This window comes from Cygnus atratus, chromosome 7 (genome assembly GCF_013377495.2).
Source record: "Cygnus atratus isolate AKBS03 ecotype Queensland, Australia chromosome 7, CAtr_DNAZoo_HiC_assembly, whole genome shotgun sequence".
Taxonomy (NCBI): domain Eukaryota; kingdom Metazoa; phylum Chordata; class Aves; order Anseriformes; family Anatidae; genus Cygnus; species Cygnus atratus.
In genome coordinates this window covers 8615269-8633712 of record NC_066368.1, presented here as the reverse complement: position 1 = coordinate 8633712, position 18444 = coordinate 8615269, and the positions used below count along the sequence as shown (strand labels likewise).

Below are 18444 nucleotides of genomic sequence, written 5' to 3'. Positions count from 1 at the left end.
ATGGAGAGGGGTAAGGACTAATCACACCAGCTGTTTTAGAAATTATCTAAATTAAGGTGCCTGAGTCATCTAAAATAACCTGGTGATTTCCCAGAGTATATCTCTTGTGAAAAATGTGTCTAAAACATTTATGTGATGTAATGCAGTGATTTTGTACCAGTCAAAAATGTCTGCTCTGTTCTTCAGATCAGCAGGTTATGATTTTTCTTTAAAAGAAGAGAAATTTTGCTGGTTATGTGCAGAGGTTGGCATTTCTGCTTATTAATTTGGTAAAAAGCTGTGCATATGGTAGCGTTCTGAAAAACATCTTAGTTGTTCAGAGAAGAAAAACAGAAAGCATGCCTTTTGATCCAGTTTCCTGCCTTGCATAACATTCTGTGAATGACTTTGTCTAATATAATCTCACAGAGACCTGGAGGAAGATCCGCTATTTACTGATCTGTCTCCAGATAACACGTTGTCAGCTCAAGAGTGGCTCAGTGCTTCTCCACCTGTCAGTCCAGAACATCCAAAAAATGATGGGAAGACTGAAGTTCATAAAATTGTAAATAGGTAAGTTGAAATAAACACTTAAAGAAATCTCTGAATATGTGGGTGTCTGTGCACACTGTTGCAAACTAAATGTACTCTGTAATGGATGTTGTTCTGTGCCAGCTGGTAAAATGAGTCCACAGAAGAAAATTATGTGTCATTTTATCAGAAAGCTACTCCTGAAAGATTAGAGAAAGATAAGTAAAAATAATTCATCATAGATCAAAAGACTAGATAAACTTTACAGCTAACAGTCTAGCCAAATACTCACAATTCCGAATGAAAGCCTCATTAGTATAAAGCTTTCTTTTCTCCAAAAGAGGTAAAAAAAACCTCTACCTTCCCAAAGTTCCTTAAACACTTACATAGAAGGGAATAATTGCCAAACCAGAGATAACCTTCTGTTCCTTGAAAACCAAGAGGCATCTCTGTCACCTGCAACATACCTTTGTGCATGCTAGACATACTGCAAATAGGATATCATGAAGAGGACAGGTTCTTCTCTAAGCATCTTAGTGATGGTAATTCTATTAGCAACTAATATTAGGACAAATGCTGTTTGCCCTGTTAATACACTTTAGCAAAGCGGCACTGGTATTTCAGTGCTGCCCTATTTGCTTATCCAGAATTAATCAAAGGTTTTAGCCAAAGGCAGCAAACAGCCCAAGGACAGTAAGCACAGACTGGAGTGGCTTCTTGCCTTCTTTCCCCCAGTACTTCTACATATAGTTTACGGTGGACATGGTTTGGAGGAAAGATAAAACAATCTCCTAAATTCACCCTATGTAATATCCATCATTGAATAGAAATGTTTTCAGGATTTGCAGTGTTTTGCAGATTTATCTTTTCAGATAAGATGAGCTCCATACATATTTCTGCATACAAATCTTACAGGAGCCTTCAGGAGTTCAGCGTGGAGAAAGCTAAACTTTGGGAAAAGGGTCCAAAAGCAGTTTCATTTTTCTGTCCAGAAATTTTAATTGTCTTTTAAAATAAATTTGTAATGAAATTTCCTCTCTAATAAGCTTCAGAATTCTCTGATGTTACTTAGGCCAGGTATTGGTGAAGTAATAAGCACATAAAGTGTATGCACTACATACCTGGCAAGGGCATTTATATGCAAATATTCCTGAACTAGATATTAGATATTTATTACCACAACAAACCGGGAAATAAAACTGCCTGTGCAGTAGGTTAAGAAGAATTTTGACTGTAATTCTCTTTGGACTCATTTATTCCCCAGTGAATTTTCCATGTGTTCTTGTAAGATGGAGCCTGACCTTTAGCAAACACTTGGACTGCTTATGACTATTCCTTTTCATCTCCATTCTGTCTGCTCATTTTCAGAAAGTGCTAGCCTTCCACTGAGGTTTTTACCTCCAGTGGTAGATAGAACAGTTCTGAAGTGTAAGTCTTTTTACAAACAATAGTCAGAATGCACATACGATTCAGTATTGTGAACACTATTGCAGATAATGCAAAAGTATTGATCTGGTGCTCTGTGGATTATGGGTTTTCATTAACACGCTTTTACCTCTGTAGTTTTCTCTGTCTTGTACCTGATGAAGCCAAGTCGTCATACCACGTGGAGGGTACAGGTTATGATACTTACCTCAGAGATGCCCACAGACAAGTAAGTCAGCAAAGTCTTCGTTATTCCTCGAGAATTTGGAGTGATTATGCGGATATACAAATGCTTCTATAAATAGTCCTAATGTATGCATCTTCTAGTAATGGAAGATGGGAAAAGTCAATTTTTATTTTCTAATGGAAACTTAGCTTTGGAGATTTTTTTGATGATGAATCCACCTTGTGGGAATAATGGATGACATTAAATGCATTAATATTCATATAACAAATACACTGAGAGGAAATCTGAACTGCTGATAGGTTCTTAATTTGCTTTTGCATTTATCTGCATTCTCTTGGAGAATTGCCTGCCAAGCTGTTTGAAAGGACTAAAGGGAAATTAAAATGCTGCATAGGAGTTATGCAATCTGGGACTTCAAAAATAAAGGCTCATCACAGGGAATGCACAGCCTAAGGCATTCAGATTTGAAGTAGAGGGTTCTGATAGGAAGGGAAACCTTTATGATTTACTATTTTGAAATAAATGCAGCTTTTGTTTTTACACATGTAATCTAAAGTCTCCTTGGTTAGAGGACAATCTCTAATTATTTGCAGCTTTCTTATTGAAGCCCTGTGAGTCTTCTATTATAGAAAAAATTATGCAAAGAAGTAACCAAGAGAGCTATATTTAGTAGGTACTTCAAAAATTCCATGATCTCTGAGTTATGACAGCAGCAATTTAGGGTGAGAAGCTTGGATTTCTGTATTTATTGTATTGTTTTATCTACAGTCTCCTGAAAAGAAAAGGAATAGAAAATAGTGAATAAGAAAACAAAGGTTGACGTAAAATTCCTCCATGTTCTATTCTTGGATGCTAGAAAGTACATATCATCTTTGTATTTCTTTCATGTCTTGGGAAAAAGAGTATTCTGGGAGTTATTAGAGAACAGAATTGGTTTCTGTCACTTCCTGACAATGATATGGCTACTCTTAAAATATTTCCCCCCTAAGAATAGCACTGCCTATTGCTGTTATTACAACCAAATAGCTGTTCTGCTTCCCTCTTTCTATTCCTGGAAGCTTGTACCAGTAGGTAAGCTGCATGCACTGAATGATTCCCGAGTCTGTTTTGTCTCACTTTTGCTACTGTTTATTCTTGCATTCCTTATTTTCACATGTATTATTGGTGCTCCTTTCAAGGTACAATTCCTTGAAAGTGAGACACCAGGCAGCCCGCAGCACATCGGAGGCAGAAGCTGATGGGGTATTAAGAAAGACTGCTGTGGATGATAGGAAACAGAGGGAGGGAAGAGAAAGCCCTGAAGTTCATTTTGTTTCTATCACCTGCTCATACACATGCCTTCCCTCCCTGGGGAATATGGGAGCAATATGGGTTGGATGTTGGGATAAGCTGCCCATGATGCAGTGACAGTGTGGTAACTTACTGACAAGAGTAATGTATAGGAATGTAACTTCTGCTTTAGAAGAACCTAGATCAAGATGTGTATTGTTAGCTTTGCTTTGTGTTTCGGTGTCTGCCAATTTTGGGTAGCTCAGTTTTCCATGTGTTGTGTTTCTAAAACTACCTTAGTATCATGAACGTCGAGAAGAAAATGAAGTGCCTGTATAGAAACTGGTTATGTTTATTTCAGAATGGCTGTTCTTTTGGGGCTTAGATTTCTCATATAGCTACAGATTATGGTTTTAAGGCCTAGACACTATTAAAAGGAAATGAAATGATTTCCATGGAGGTTTGAGTATGTTTTCCTCTCTACTTTTTTCTAGTTCCGTGATTATTGTGTCATCTGCTTACGGTGGGAGTGGCCTGGATCTCCCAGGTCTTTGGAAAAGTGCAATTTAGAAGCATCATTTTTTGAAGGACACTTTTTGAAAGTCCTCTTTGAAAGAATGGGCAGGATTCTTGATCAGGTAAGAAAAAGCAAGCTATAAGTTCCATTTCTGAATGCTTTCATCACTACTAAGTGGCTAGTGTCCATCAGGTCTTGTGGATTCCCATCATTCAGATGTCTGTTACAGCATCATATTATTGTGTAAAATCCCATGTCCTTGTTGCAGGTCTCTGTAGATTGCAGGATGTTATAGCGATCAGTATTCTCTCACTAAAAACAGAACAAAAACTTCTTGTACATTAAGCATGTTATATTTGTTAGCCATCTTTCTGTGTACAGAATGTTTTCTTGACCAGTGTTGTGATTGAAATGTCATTTAAATTGATGACTAATACAAGAATATCTTTGTGTGGTAAAGGATGAGTGTAAGATAGTATCCTTAAGTACTCTTTGGGACTAGCATCACTGGTTCTGTTTCCATTTTCTAGTATTTACACCTAGAAAGCATGTACATTTTTCAGTAAATAAAATGCGTTACATCTCCTTTCTGTCACACTTCTCTGAATTTCAATCTGGAGTCTTGTTCAGAACACAGTTTACACCATTGTGAGATGAGAAGAACTTACTGTATTGCTGGTAACATTCTCCCCATGTTTTTTCAACAGTTAGAAAAAAACTACATTGCAGAGAAAAGTTCTAGAAGGTATCCTTTTCCATCTGCAATGTAAAGGTGTTTTTCTTTTTTCCTGTTTCATTATATTCAAGTAATGAAAGTATAGCTGCCAAGGGCAAACAAGTGAGATATGATCTGACAGGCTCCTTGTCCTGAAAAGGACATGTCAGACCCAGATTAGTATAAAGGAGTTAAAAGAAAGTGAATTTTCCTGCTCTGTGTTTCTTTCTGTATCTAGCCTGTCCACGTGACCTCGTCTTTCTGAGGAGAAGCAACATGAAGGCTCAGGGAGATGAAAAGGAGGTCACCCTGTACAAAAATTTCTTGTTTCTTTGTCCTTTCTAAATTCTGGACTTAAGTTAGTCAAGTTGACATTGCTGTTTTTGATGAGGAAGATGCCTTTCCTTCCTGGTAAAAATGAGTGCTGAAAGTCTAGATTACACTCCCTATAACACCAGCTGGAGTTGCTATAGATGCAGTAGTGCCAGTTTTTCAGAAGTTTGCACAATTCTGTTTGGTTTTGCATGTGCAGCTATCTACAGAATGACTAGTTAGCTGTGGTACTGCCAGATTTCCTGCTCGTAAACAGGACCAGAGTCATTTGGACATATAAATGCACAGGCAACATGACAGGAAGCCAGAAGTTGTTTCTAGGTCAGCTCTGTGAGTGTTTAGAGGAGAAGGATGTTTGAGATTACTGACTTTTATAATTCAGAATTTGGAAAAGAAAACCAAATACTGCTGTATTGTGTATTCTTAGTGTTTTGGTTCCAGTAAACATGTACTGTGCTCTTCCCTAGTTTTAAATGGTTATAGATTGGAGTTGTAAGGAAACCTGGTTTTCCTTTTTTAGGAAAAACAATCCTTGCGGATATGAAAACCTTGACTGAGCAATGACACATAAATTATAAAAAGTAAAGAAACCAAATTACGTCCCCTGAGAAACACCTAAGTATCAGATACATATGATTACAGCAAAAATAGCATCTGGCATGGCAGCACAGTGCCCATATTGACATACTACCGGTCGGCATGACACACATTTGAGTTAGTCAAGCAAGGTGTTTCAATCTGTGGTGTCAAAAATACTTGACTCCAGAACTAAAATGAACTGTCTGAATCAAACAGCAGGGGTAAATTCATACTATATTGTACCAAAAGCCTGCCTTAAAAAAAAAAAATAATTTAAAATAGAAATTGCTAGGGGTTATTCATGGTGAAACATACAAACAACATGGTGAAACATGCAAACATTCATGGTCAAATGCATAGAAAAACCTGGGTCTGACCAAAGGCAAATTTGACACAATATATGCTGATGTCCAGATAAAGTAAAAAATTCGGAAAAGCCTGTAGTAGGGATACAGTACTACTTACAGATTGTGTTCGATGTCCTTTTTGCTTTGTCTTAGGTAGTTCTTGTGTATTTATCAGTTTTCATCAGTGGATATCAGAAAACTTTACAGGGCTGGTCAGTGTCATTCACCTAGTTTCTGACAGAAGATAGCTGAGGCACAGACATAAAGTAACTTGTTTCAGGGCTGTTCAAATCTAGTACCTTAATTACTAGACAGTACCTCTTTCCTGCTGTTAATATTACCCATTAAATGTCTGTGGAAGTAACTGTTTCCTAAGAACTTTCTAAACTCCAAATTTTGCTGGTTTTCTGTAACTAGAGAACATATGGACATAAATAAAAGCTCAGCTTTCCTTAATGCTCTCAATGAGTTCAAATCACAACAGCAATCTGTCTGAACAATGCAGCACGTGTTACTACTTTGTTTCCTTCTCTTCTTGTGAACACCAGATAAATCTCATGGCTTCAAAGCCTCCTAATGAATTGACTGACTCACACAACTCTAAAGACCCTCTCCAACCGTTCAGTTAGACAGACAGTGGAATAGATTTATGGGAGGAATTTGTGTCTCTGTCTGCACAGTAACTTTTCTCTTCCACACTAACGCGAAAGGTAGTAATCCCTGTCACCTATAACATCTCTGGCCCAGAAGCTGAAAGCTTCATGCATTTGTTAGAAGATTGGGATGAATCTCTCGCTAGAACATATCAAGTACAGAAATAACTGCCACTGACTGGGAGAAATAAGTGCCTTCACTTCACAAGAACTGTAAGACAACTCCCTCTGGCATGCCACGGTGACTAGTAACGAACTCAGGATTACGATACCTAAATGTTAGTTGGGTGTCCATATCTAGTCAGTGGAAATTTTGTCAGAACAGCCCCTGTAGTCTCAGGAGCTGTTAGACTGAGAAACCAGTAGGTGTCTTTTAAACCTAATGAATCACCATCTCAGCTTCCTTGACTGTAATGACTGTCAGGTCGACTCAGTTGCCTGAACTGAGGTAACTGTTGCTGTTTTTGTGATGCCCGAGACATTCCCGCAAGCTGGCAGTTACCACACAGATCTTGCAGGATCCACCCTCTGTGGAACTGTCAAGAGACTATCAGGATACCTGGGAGCATCTGAGGCGGCATGAGATGTTTATAAGCAATTCTATCAAGTGTCAAATCTCTGTTGAGTAGGCTAATGAGAGCTTAGACATGTAGGCGCACCTAAATATATCTAAATCTGAAGCTGAAGTCTTCCAGATCTTGCTCTGGAAAAGGGAAGAATCTGTTCCCTGATTCTTCAGTGGGATGCTAACTTGAGAGCATCAAGGTGATAATTTGAGCCCCTGAGCACACATCGTCTCCTAGATGTGATTATGCCCTGAAGATGTTGCTGCCAACATGCTTCTGGCAGGCAAAGGGATTGAATGAGGGCCCAGTAATCCATTTCAGGTAGAATCAGGCAGATTAAGTGAAACCATCTGTGCATTGGTAACATCTTCAGACTGGCATAGGCATGTACTAAGGGAATGCCCGTCCAACTCTTGCCATCACTGTCTGTTCCAACACTCAATAGATGGAAGGAAATTCCACTAGTTTGGATATTTTGGCCTGCATTAAAACATCAGATTGTTTTCCCTGCAACAAGAAAATTGAAGACAAAAAAAAGAGTTCTTGGAACATGAAGAAGCTGTGATGAAAGCACTTTCTTTTATGGAAATGAGTTTCTTCCTGGGATGGTAAAAACCTTTAAGCTAGGTACTGTTTTTTTCCTGGAAAGTCCTTATGGCTGATCAGCGTCTTGTGGTGTCTGACAGTGTTGCCTCTTCCATGTGGTTGATTTGGGGAAAGGCAGTGCAGAAGAAGCTCAGAATTTCATGCCGTGTTCCCAGCCCAGGATTGCCTCATCTCCAGTAGCATGCTGCCACAGGATGACCTGGCCTTCTGCAGTGGTTCTTTACAGGAAAAAATGAAAAAAGAGAAATACATTATTAGCTTTAAACGGGGATTTATCACTGTCAATTTCCTAAGCTCATATAGTTTGCGGTTATCCAGGAGAAGCAAGAAGATGTTTCATCGAGACAGATGTTTGATGTAGGCTGATTCTATGCTATTTGTTTGGCTAGTGAGCTGAAGAACGGTTTTATAGGAAGAGGACTTCTTATCCTACAATAAACAGGAAGTGTGCAGAAGTGCCCTGTGGTTGTAGCAGTTACATCGATAATGATATCTGATACTTAACTGTCATATTCTTTTTAATCCTGCTGTGGGACAGGTTTGGGGCCTGTCTTCTAATCTAGCTTTTTATCTATACATATTTATAACCCTGTATGTGAGGTTGTAGTAGTTGAATAAACACTTGCTGGATAAAAAGAACTCAATGTGAAAATAACAAAGCACTACATTTTCCTTTTTTGTTTGTTTTTTGCAGCCCTATGATGTAAATTTACAAGTTACGTCAGTGTTGTCCAAACTCTCCTTGTTTCCCCATCCTCATATACACGAATACCTTTTGGATCCTTATGTAAACCTAGCCTCTGGCTGCAGGTCTCTCTTCTCTGTTATTGTCAGGGTGAGTAAACACACGGTTAATATTTACATATGGCTATATAGCAGTGATATATTTAGTAACTTCGTAATGAATATTTAAAGCTGGGTAGTTTAAGTTGGCAAATGGCTTCCCACTGAAAATAGATACTTAGCTCTGGATTTAAAAATCAGAATTACTGATTTTCTACCAAAAATATTGGAAAATATGTTCTCCAGCATTTATTCTGATTCTGCATGTCTTCAGAATTGTTTGTTTTTTTCAGTTTCATGGCGTAGATGTAAAATATCCCTTCTGGCAATGATGTTGCTTTAGGACTAGGTGACATTGTTGTCACTTGCAGGCAACATCAGGTAATGCAGTAAGAACAGAAAAAGTACAGGTTTGCACCTGGATGGGAAAGAGAGGGCTTTAATTTACACTCCAGCAAAGGACACTGAATACCTGTGCCTGGGTGAATATCTCTGCTCATCCTCTTTTTTTCTTTTTTTTTCTGATGAAAGCTGTTTTTTACAGTCCAGCCTGTGACCCTTGTCTGGATTCCAGTCAGCAATGAAGTGCTAGATTTATTGGAAGTCCCTTTCCTTTCCCTCTCTGATTTCATCTCTTCCTGCCAGACCTTCATCCTACAAGTGCTGGCTGGATGCCTGTCACAGCGCAGTCGTCTCAGTCAGAGATCCCTTGGCTACCCCACGCACCAGCTGTTATTAAGCTGGTCAGGAGCCTATTAATGGTGCTTACCCAATGCTAACAGAGGGCTTAGCTCCCTTTTTCCCAGCAGCCCTCCCCATTTCAAATATAATCTTCACTCTCTCCCTTTGTGCTTTCCCTAAACCCGTGAATTTACTGGTCAATTGCCTGCGTCAACATTTACTGAGACGAATTAATCACTGATGTAATTAAAATAAATGAGTAATATAATCTATGACAATAGCTAGGAAGGCTTCAGAGCTCCTGTCCTCTTTTATCTCTTTGCTTTCTTCACTCACACCCTTGGCCCTGCTCATATCCTTAGTGCTTATGACCACTCACCCTTTTTTGGCACAGAGCAGCTGTTCTGCATATTGTTTTGTGAGCCTGTGACGATTCTGAAGTGGCTCTGTGTCCCAGGCACTGAAGGCTGTCATCTGTCCTTGCTGCCAGCCGCTCTGCAAAGGTGTGACTGTGTGTGCTGATGGCGCTTTGCTTTGCAGGTTGTTGGAGACCTCATGGTTAGAATCCAGCGCATCCCAGATTTCACTCCCAAACTTCTGCTGGTCAGAAAACGCCTACTGGGCTTGGAGCCTGAAGGGCCCATGTGAGTAAATACATTGCATATTCTCTAAAGCTCACTGCTGGTTTTTGTGCATGCCAGTCCTGATTCTCTGCTGATTTTTATTTTAATTTTCCCTCAGCATTGACCACATGACATTACTAGAGGGTGTGATTGTGCTGGAAGAATTCTGCAAAGAGCTGGCAGCAATTGCATTTGTGAAGTATCATGCCTCATCTACACCATAAGCAGCCTTGACGAGTGGCCAGGCTGTAAAATCCCCCGGCCTGTTTTAGCCAGAAGGACTACCGACAACACCCAGCTAGAAGAGGTGACACCTCCTGGCAAAGCGTCTGTTGACATTTGGCAGGACTGGAAGACGGGTTACTTTCACCAGTTGTTGGATTCGCCACGTTGTGAGGTAGATGGATTCAAATGGACCTAGAATGTGATTAAAGGCATTTTGGGAGAAACCAATACATAGCATTTCTAGCCACTGTGCAAAGATCTGCAGAAGCTGCATGAAGAACCACAGACATCAGACCTTGGTTATTGTTCTGTTATAACGACGATGTTCAGGGAGCTAGGTCTTTCATGTTTTGGAGCTCACGTGCGCCAGTTCGCTTTTTGTGACCATATTACTTTTAAGTAGCAAATTAATTTTATAACATTTTTATGTCCTAATTCGTTTCTTCTCATGTGAAAGGAAATCACAACTATAGTTGAAATGAATATTATTAGAAATGAAGAGAGGTTCAAAAAATCCACTAATTCGTATACAGTGAAATATATTCATGAGGGATTTTTTTTTTTTTTAATTTTGTGACTCTTAAAAACAACTCTGAGCTTGATTCCCCAGTGGATTACTTCAGGAGATATATTAGTATAAAACCAATACTAGTGAATTAACCCTGATTCAGGATCACGTCCATAACAAGTATATCTGAAATGTACGTGTTTATTGCACATTTGTCTCTGTCCTTCCAAGCGATTGCTCTTCAGGTCATCTGTGTAACTAGGTGTACTTCAGTTTTTTGCATGTGAACTCCAGTTGCTTGGCATTTCACCTTTACAGGGAAATGAATTATAGGTCATTAGTAGTTGTTGCTGAAACAGTATTTTTAATTTCTTTTTTAGTTTCTAAATTTACATTTAGCTTGAATTTATTTAAGAATCTTTTGTGCCTTGAAAATTGGCAGCATAAATGTTCTGTCATTTTTAGAAACGTTTTTATTGTTTATCTAACCCTAGCAGCGGTGCCCAGCAGAAGATTGCCTGATGCCAATTCAGTTGCAGTGTTGATACGTTATGTAGGACCAAAATGTACACCTGCTTTGCATGGTGCTGGGATACAGAAGGGTGTCTCAGTGAGTCCGTCAGTGTGAATGTTGTCAGCCAGGGCAGTCGTTCTCATTGCTTGGATTTTGCTGCTGTTTCTCTACAGTGATGGCAGCGAGCCCTTCAGACAGGGCTTGCAGCTCGCTGCCACCCCTGCACTAGCAGGGCCAGGAGGCTGTGCTTTAACCTTCAAGCCACACGCAGTGATTTGCTTGAGAGACCTGTCCTGCACACCGCACAGGTGCATAGTACCTCTCTCCCCTTCTACAAACCTAACAGTATAGGCAGGCAAGGTAGAGGTTAGTTCCTTGTGTTTACATTGTCTTTCTTTGTCTTTCCTAGTGTCCTTTTTGCACAGCTAATGCCTGTTTTGGATGTGATTGCTTATATGCAAATATGGACTCATTTACTCAGTCACTGGAATTGTCCTGGATTTGCGTGACTGTACCTAGAATCAGATTCTGCTCTGAATCCATACCTTTGAGATTATTTTTTTTAATATGTTTATGGAATCTGGGTGTTCAGAGGTCATTTAAGTTAGCAGGCTAATTAGAAGTGTCACAGTTAACGGGCTAAATTTATTCTTGTCACAACAGTGAAGGTGGTCCTGCTGTAAAGGCTTCCTGTGCAGGTTCAGCTGGGGAGGAAGGCTAACAGAGCAGTGCTGGAACTGGGGAAATATTTTGGCAGGTAAAACCAAATTCAGTGGCTCCTTATACTGGGAGGCGTCTGTACAGTTTCTTGGATTTATCTGGCAAAAAAAAAGCAAATGTATTTTACTTCCCAACCTTCATTTTTCCCTCCTGAATTTAGCCCTGAAGTGTTTTCAGATCAAAGTAGCATAGTAGGATAAAGTTTAAAAAATGACACTTTTCTCATTTTTGTTCTTTAGAAATATACCTTGAAAGTAGCAAATAATTTTAGTGATATGTATTGCAGTCCATACTAGAAGCTTCATTAATGTACCATACTTGACATATAATTTAGAGCATATGTCTATGTGGTGATGCTTAATACATATGTTTGTTATAATTAAGGTCACAATTCAGCGAAACAGTTAAACATAAGGTTAATTTCAATAATTTTCCTAAATCATAGTAGTCTCTTGCATGGATAAAGTTAAGCTGTTGAGCACAAATGCTGATGCTTCATTGAATTTGTGTCTTTATTGTTTTTTCTTGAGCTTAATTACTTTTTCCTTAAAATATATATTTCATTATTTATTTTTTTAAGTGTATGTTCCAGAATACTTCTGATGTCCTAATTTCAGTGGAAACTGGAAGTGATAATACTGCTATGAATGAAAGGGAGAGAAATGTTAAGCAAAACTTGCAAGAGCTTTCCAAGCTATATAATGATTTGTAAAGCCGTGCGGAAGATGCCTGATCTTAAATGAAACCATTAACATCACCTCTGGTATTGTTGTTTTTACTGATACCTGAGCTCATTACATTGTAAGGAATTGTATCAGTCAGTTTCTGGAAGGACTGCTGCAATGTCTGTGGCATTTTAATGCAAAACAGTTTACCAAGCTGCAAACACAATTCCTTAACTCTTGTACATGGGGGGTGGGGGAAAAAAAGTAGATATAACTGTGAGTACTCTTAAATTCAGGACAAAATTGTTCAGTCTTCGACAACATTGGAGATGTTCTTGCAAACTAAATCTTACTCAGCTGATAAATTTGTAAGACACGGATCCGTCTTGGTAAGAAGTGAAGCAATGCTTGAAGTTGCATTAGCCTGAACTGATTTTGTGAGTGCCGCCTACAAACCCTTGGTTACCATACACGATGACAATGACCTTTATTTTGTAAAAGTGATTTAATCTTCCTTAAGAGATGGAACTCATTTAATTTTGTTTTGTGATACTTTTCATGCACTTTTTTTAAAAGAAGAACCTTCTTCTTAGGTTAGAAGTTAGTTCAGGTCCATGTTTTCACCTTTCCAATCTATGCGTGCCATTGAGGTGCCCATCTTGTTTCTCTGTGTTTGTATATTTATTACCCAGAGATGGACACCTGAGAAAATGTATGGCCTGAAGTTCACAACATATGGAGATCCTCCACATGTCTGTGGAAAATGCAAGTGCTTATCACCTTTGAAAATATGGCCACTGGTATTAGGTTGAAATGCTTGAGAGGAATACTAGAAAAATTTTTGATTTCAAAAAGCAGATGCAAACTACTTTTTAACCCTTGATGCACGTGTGTAAATAGACACATTTTTACGTTTTTTCCATTTAAAGTATGTATTTGATTTAGACTCTGATATAGCAAATTTTGTAATAAGCCATGTGCTAAGCTCCCGTAGAACAAGTTTGTCCTTAGTTGTCTTCTCATATGACTGTAATATTCCTGGTATTCAGATCTCGTCTGTGTAATGTTCTTACTATGTATTTGTCTGTGCAATATAAAAGCTGTGATTTGACACAGCTTGAGTCTGGTTGTATATCACCTATGTATATATATACATAGATATATATATATATATATATGAGAACCAGAATTCCGAGCTTGCTTACACTATGATTAGTGTAAAGATCGTTGCACGTGATTTTACAGGGCACAAGTAATCATGGAATGGCTTTGTAAATGCATGGTAATTTCTACCTTAACCTGCTGTGTGACTCCACAGGTGACATTTTATTATGACTTACTGTCTCAGTACTAAACCGAAGTGCTAGGTAAAATCTAAGGATTATGTAGCAGATTTAGTGTTACATGAAAAATCCATATCCGATATGGCATATCCTACAGGGTTTTCAAACCGTGATTCTCAATAGTTTCTGTGCCCTGTAAAATAGTGTAACTATATAAAATAAACGTTCCTTGTTTTGCCTCCTGCCTTGTTTACATTAAACAGAGGATATTCAGTAAAATTTTTCTATTAAACTTTGTGTAGGTCACTTACTGATAGTGTTGCTGAAGTTTCACAGGTGTGGGATTTCTGGTGAGGAATACTGAAACAGCCACGTTAGCAGACATACAATATTAAGTTTTACAAAGGAGGTTGCAAGAAAATCCAACTTTTTGTGCTAAAAAATGCATGCAGGATTAAAAGGGATATTCTCCAAATAAATGAATTTCAATGAAGCCACTCCTATTATTACAGAATACATAACGGATTTTGTTAGATGACCTCAAGACAGAAAATACTGAGTCTTCATGGTGTCATATTTTATATCGTGCCTTTGATCTTGAAATCTTTTTTTTTTTTTAAGTTTATTTTGTTTGTCACTGCAGCATCTTCTGGAATAAACCCATTTCCTGCACTGTGCTGTACTGTGCAGGGCTCAGAGTGAATCAGCGTGCTCTTTCCCATGAAAAATGGAAGCAAAGGGAAATGGCCAGCATACAGTCATCCTGAACACAGATTAATGTCTGCTCTTCCTGAGAGCCCTAATATCTTTCAATACTGCAGCTGGTCAAGACCTTGGTTTTCTATTGCATTTGAGAGCAGAGTGCCTCAGTCACAACAGCAGTTTATTGAATTGGGTACAAATGTCACGTACGTGAGTGTGCATCTCTTCTTCCTTCAGGCCCTTTGAGGAAAGCTTTGTTACATGTTTTTATATTTTTTAAAATCGTATTTGTTGGATATCTTTTCTTAGTATCTCATCTAGTTTTGGTGTCCTTCAAGTTTTCATAATCTTTTAAAAAATCTTACTGCTCTGTAAGATTCCCTTTGAGGGCTACACTTGGATGTTAAGCTGTTTTTCCTTCTCAATATTTAACAGCTGCAAGTGCTCTTGCATCTTGAACAAGGAGAGAGCAACAGCAAGATGATACACTTGACAGCTTTTTTATAGCTCTCAGCATCTTTCCTCCATCCTCCTGGGTCTCAGAGATTGTCATCTCCCACCCCAAATCATTTACTTGCTGTGCCTGCATGAGGCATTTAGAGATTTAGGGACACTTTGGTTCCTCAAGCAGTGAGGAATTTGAATCAAAATTGCACATTTATATCTTCTTGTATTTTTCGCTTACTTTCGATATCCTTGAAATCACTTTATTATTGAAGTGTGGTAATCTTACGGCACTTGCATTCTGATGCAAGTTTGGGGGGCTCCACATCCTACTGAAAGAAAAAAAAAAAAAAACACAAAAAAACACTACTATGGGCGTGTGGTTTATCCTTCATATTCGTTAGCTCATTTTACAGATTCTCAGTCAAAGCTTCCAGTGCAGATACAAGTAGCACAGGATCTACCGAATTTGTTAACCTTTAAATATTACCAGAGCTGGTGCTGTCAAAGCCTGCAGGATTTTGCTGGTTTGGTATGTGATCCAATTGGATTAAAGGGTATTAATGCTCAGAGAAGTGAATCTGTCACAACTTGTATGAGCCCTTTTGGCCTAAACCCATATGTTCCTGGTGCATCCTTGATCAGCTGATGTTCTGTCTCAAGGATGAGCAAGAGGATTGAAGAGCAATTTAGGAATCAAGTGAAGCATATGGTGGATTAAAGTTTTCAGGTGACTTAAGCTTCTTGGGAATGCCAGAAAAGCAAGAAAGTATGAAAAGTTGAATTTTACAAGTTCAGACTGGTTGCTGGTTTTGCTTTTGGAGTCAGATCGATAAAGATAAAAAGATGCAATGCATCTTCAAATTTAGTATCTCACCAAGTGGAAGGGCTACTTAAATCGTCCTTGCTAAAATGGTACGTATATTCTGAACAACATTTCATTAAATTCCTGCACGTTACTATAAGTGCTGCTGGTGGTATGGAGTCTGCTGGGATACCACTGTGGCACTGACAACTTTGTCAGTGTTTTGCTACTTTGATGAAGCAGGTACATCTTGCTCCTCTTGCCTTTCTGCTCTCCAGCATCGTAATTCAGCAGGGGTTTGTACGGCTTTGCCACTCCGATAAAATATTCTACATACTCAAAACTATTGAAGCACCCGCAAGGGAGGAGCCCCACTGCTGTGGTAGGCAGTAGGAGCATGAAGAAAAGCGTAATGTATTCTTAATCACCTTCATTTTCCAAAAAGGACCTTGGTTTATTCTATGTATTCTCTGAAATAACTGGTGTTGAGAAGAGGGAGGGTACCCTCCACAGAGAGCCCTAGATGGCAACTGTAAACCCCCAAATGTGTTGCCTTAGGGGCAGCAAAAATGAGACATTTGCATTATGTGTACAGTATCCCCTACCCCGGCTTGGAGAGAGATTTCTGTATTTTGTGATGTCTCCATATGAAATGGAGACATTTTGGATGAAAATGTGAGTCATTGTGCTGAGTAATGACAGATAACAAGACTACAGGAAGTTCTGCGGAAAACGGCAAAAGATATTAAAGTGCAGCAATTTATTTAAGAGCGAAGGGCAACGGGGGTAACTGCTTTTTGCATAGTGAAATTATGGCTCAGGCTTAGTGGAACATTTCCTCACAATAAAAAGATTTGAAAGCCTCACACATTAAGACTGAAGGAAATACTGAACCTGATTTGTCAGCACGTAATTAATGAGGTAATGTCATGGAGGAAAACTGATGCTCCTGATCGATGAGAGCTTCCTGACTGAACGCTGCCAGGCTAGACGTGGAAGGAACCTGTTACCCGACACGTTTTAAAACCAGACTGGACAAAACATTGAGCGTTGTAACAGGAAGCCAGGCTGTATCAGAGAGGAGATGAAGTGAGCATGTATCCCATTTACCTCCTCAGACTCCCAGCTAATTAACGGCTCCTATGTGATTTGTATTTGTTCCACTAGAAAGCGGTGAAATGGACTGATCCACTTGAAAGTCTCCTGCAAATGAGGAAAGTTGCTGCAATCTGAGAAAAGCAATTTTCAGCCTTCCAAAATGAGACTCGCTTACATAAAAACCTCTTTGCAGAAGCTGCACCCATTACGAGCAGCGGGGGGCACAGCTTGATGAGCTGGGCCAGGAGCCCCCCATGCTGGGGCACCTCCGAGAGAAGAAACAAATTACCTGTTCTCTGGATCTTCATTATCCTTTACTCGAGAAAGCCACTTGTACCTCCCTCATCTCCGCATCCACAGGAAGCACCTGTCAAGTTTGTGTTTCTTAATTTAGGTTTATTTTCTCGGTCATGAATTTTTATTTCCTAACATTTTCGGAGATTTCTATTTTTATTATTAGCAGCAAGTCTTTGACACTGTGCATCTTTCCCGACAATTTTCCTTTAAGCTTCCTGTAAAGGACAGAAATCTTCCTATTGCCTCTCCTGCCTCCCGAGACTCACACTCTCTTGCCTTGTTAATTCCATCCTTTCAGATCCCTGGGAATATTTTCCTTCTTGTCCTTCACCTTGGGAATTCTGCAGTCAGCAGTTTGTTCAGCCCAGCGGGCACGCCGTGTTAAGGACATAGCAGACAAAAGCAGCGCTGCCTCTGTCCGTGCAGCTCCAGCTGCAGGATCCCTTAGGAAAATCCTAGCTGCATAGTGAGTGTGGCTGGGCGGGTCAGTGAAAACCCAAATGTCGAAATTGGTGGGAATTTGGCATTTGGTAGAAATGATGCAGTCTTCTCTCTCTGCTCAGCAAGCTGATTTAGGCATTTCTGATAATGCGTTAAAATTTTCTAGAGAAAAATAGGAAGGCAAATTAGCAGAGAAGAAAAAACTGGGCTCGGGAGTTTCTTAATGACACTTGAAGAAAACTGGGTAGCTTGGTCGTGTTTAAAGGAAAGATGTGTAAGGAGGATCCTTCTGTTGATTTAAGGAGCATGCCTATACATGCCACGAACTGGAGCTGGGGTCCTGTACCTGCAGCCTTGTGAGGGTCCCAGGAAGGGCCCAGCACCTCTGCGTCCTTCTGGCTGTTCTTCATCGAGAACTGAGGTCCTGGCTAACACTGAGCATTCGTGGAACACGGTAATCATAATAGCTTACTATTGGCTTCACCAAAGGGTTAAAGCATAAACCAGGGAGAAGAGAAGCATGTTTTATTCTGGTTGCTAAACATGTTACTGCTTTGGTGGTGCTCCTTTGTTCAAACAAACCTATTTAACACAAATTCGTAAGGAACAAAAGCCTGAATAATGTGGGATCAAAATTCAGTCCCCCAAACCACCTGGCCTTGCTTACATAGGCAAAAACTTGTCTGCATCGTGTAAGATGCTAATTTAATCCGATGGTAATTGAAGTGTCACCCTCTCATTGCCATTTGCCAGAATGCAGCCAGCCTTGGTCTTGGTAAACAAGACCTCCCATTACCAGCCTGGAATTCGGCTGTTCCTCTGCTCTGACTTTTCACTCAAATTTAGGAGAAGTAGTACCAACACGGGGTGAAATGTGTAACAAAATTGTATTAGCTTTAGCATGCACTTTCACGCTATGTATTATGTCTGCTTCTCTGGAGCCATGAT

General features: G+C 39.4%; 1 protein-coding gene across 1 annotated transcript in view; it reads left to right on the top strand.

Moving 5' to 3' along the window:
• The window catches only part of FHIP2A (FHF complex subunit HOOK interacting protein 2A), a 35616-nt gene extending 22075 nt beyond the window's left edge, over positions 1 to 13541 (top strand). Inside the window, exons 12-17 of the mRNA XM_035547773.2 lie at positions 409 to 552; positions 2074 to 2164; positions 3886 to 4029; positions 8402 to 8542; positions 9712 to 9815; positions 9913 to 13541. Of these exons, the coding sequence (XP_035403666.1) occupies positions 409 to 552; positions 2074 to 2164; positions 3886 to 4029; positions 8402 to 8542; positions 9712 to 9815; positions 9913 to 10018 (730 nt within the window). The 3' untranslated portion in view covers positions 10019 to 13541. The remainder of the gene's footprint in view (positions 1 to 408; positions 553 to 2073; positions 2165 to 3885; positions 4030 to 8401; positions 8543 to 9711; positions 9816 to 9912) is intronic.
• The last annotated feature ends 4903 nt before the right edge of the window (positions 13542 to 18444 follow it).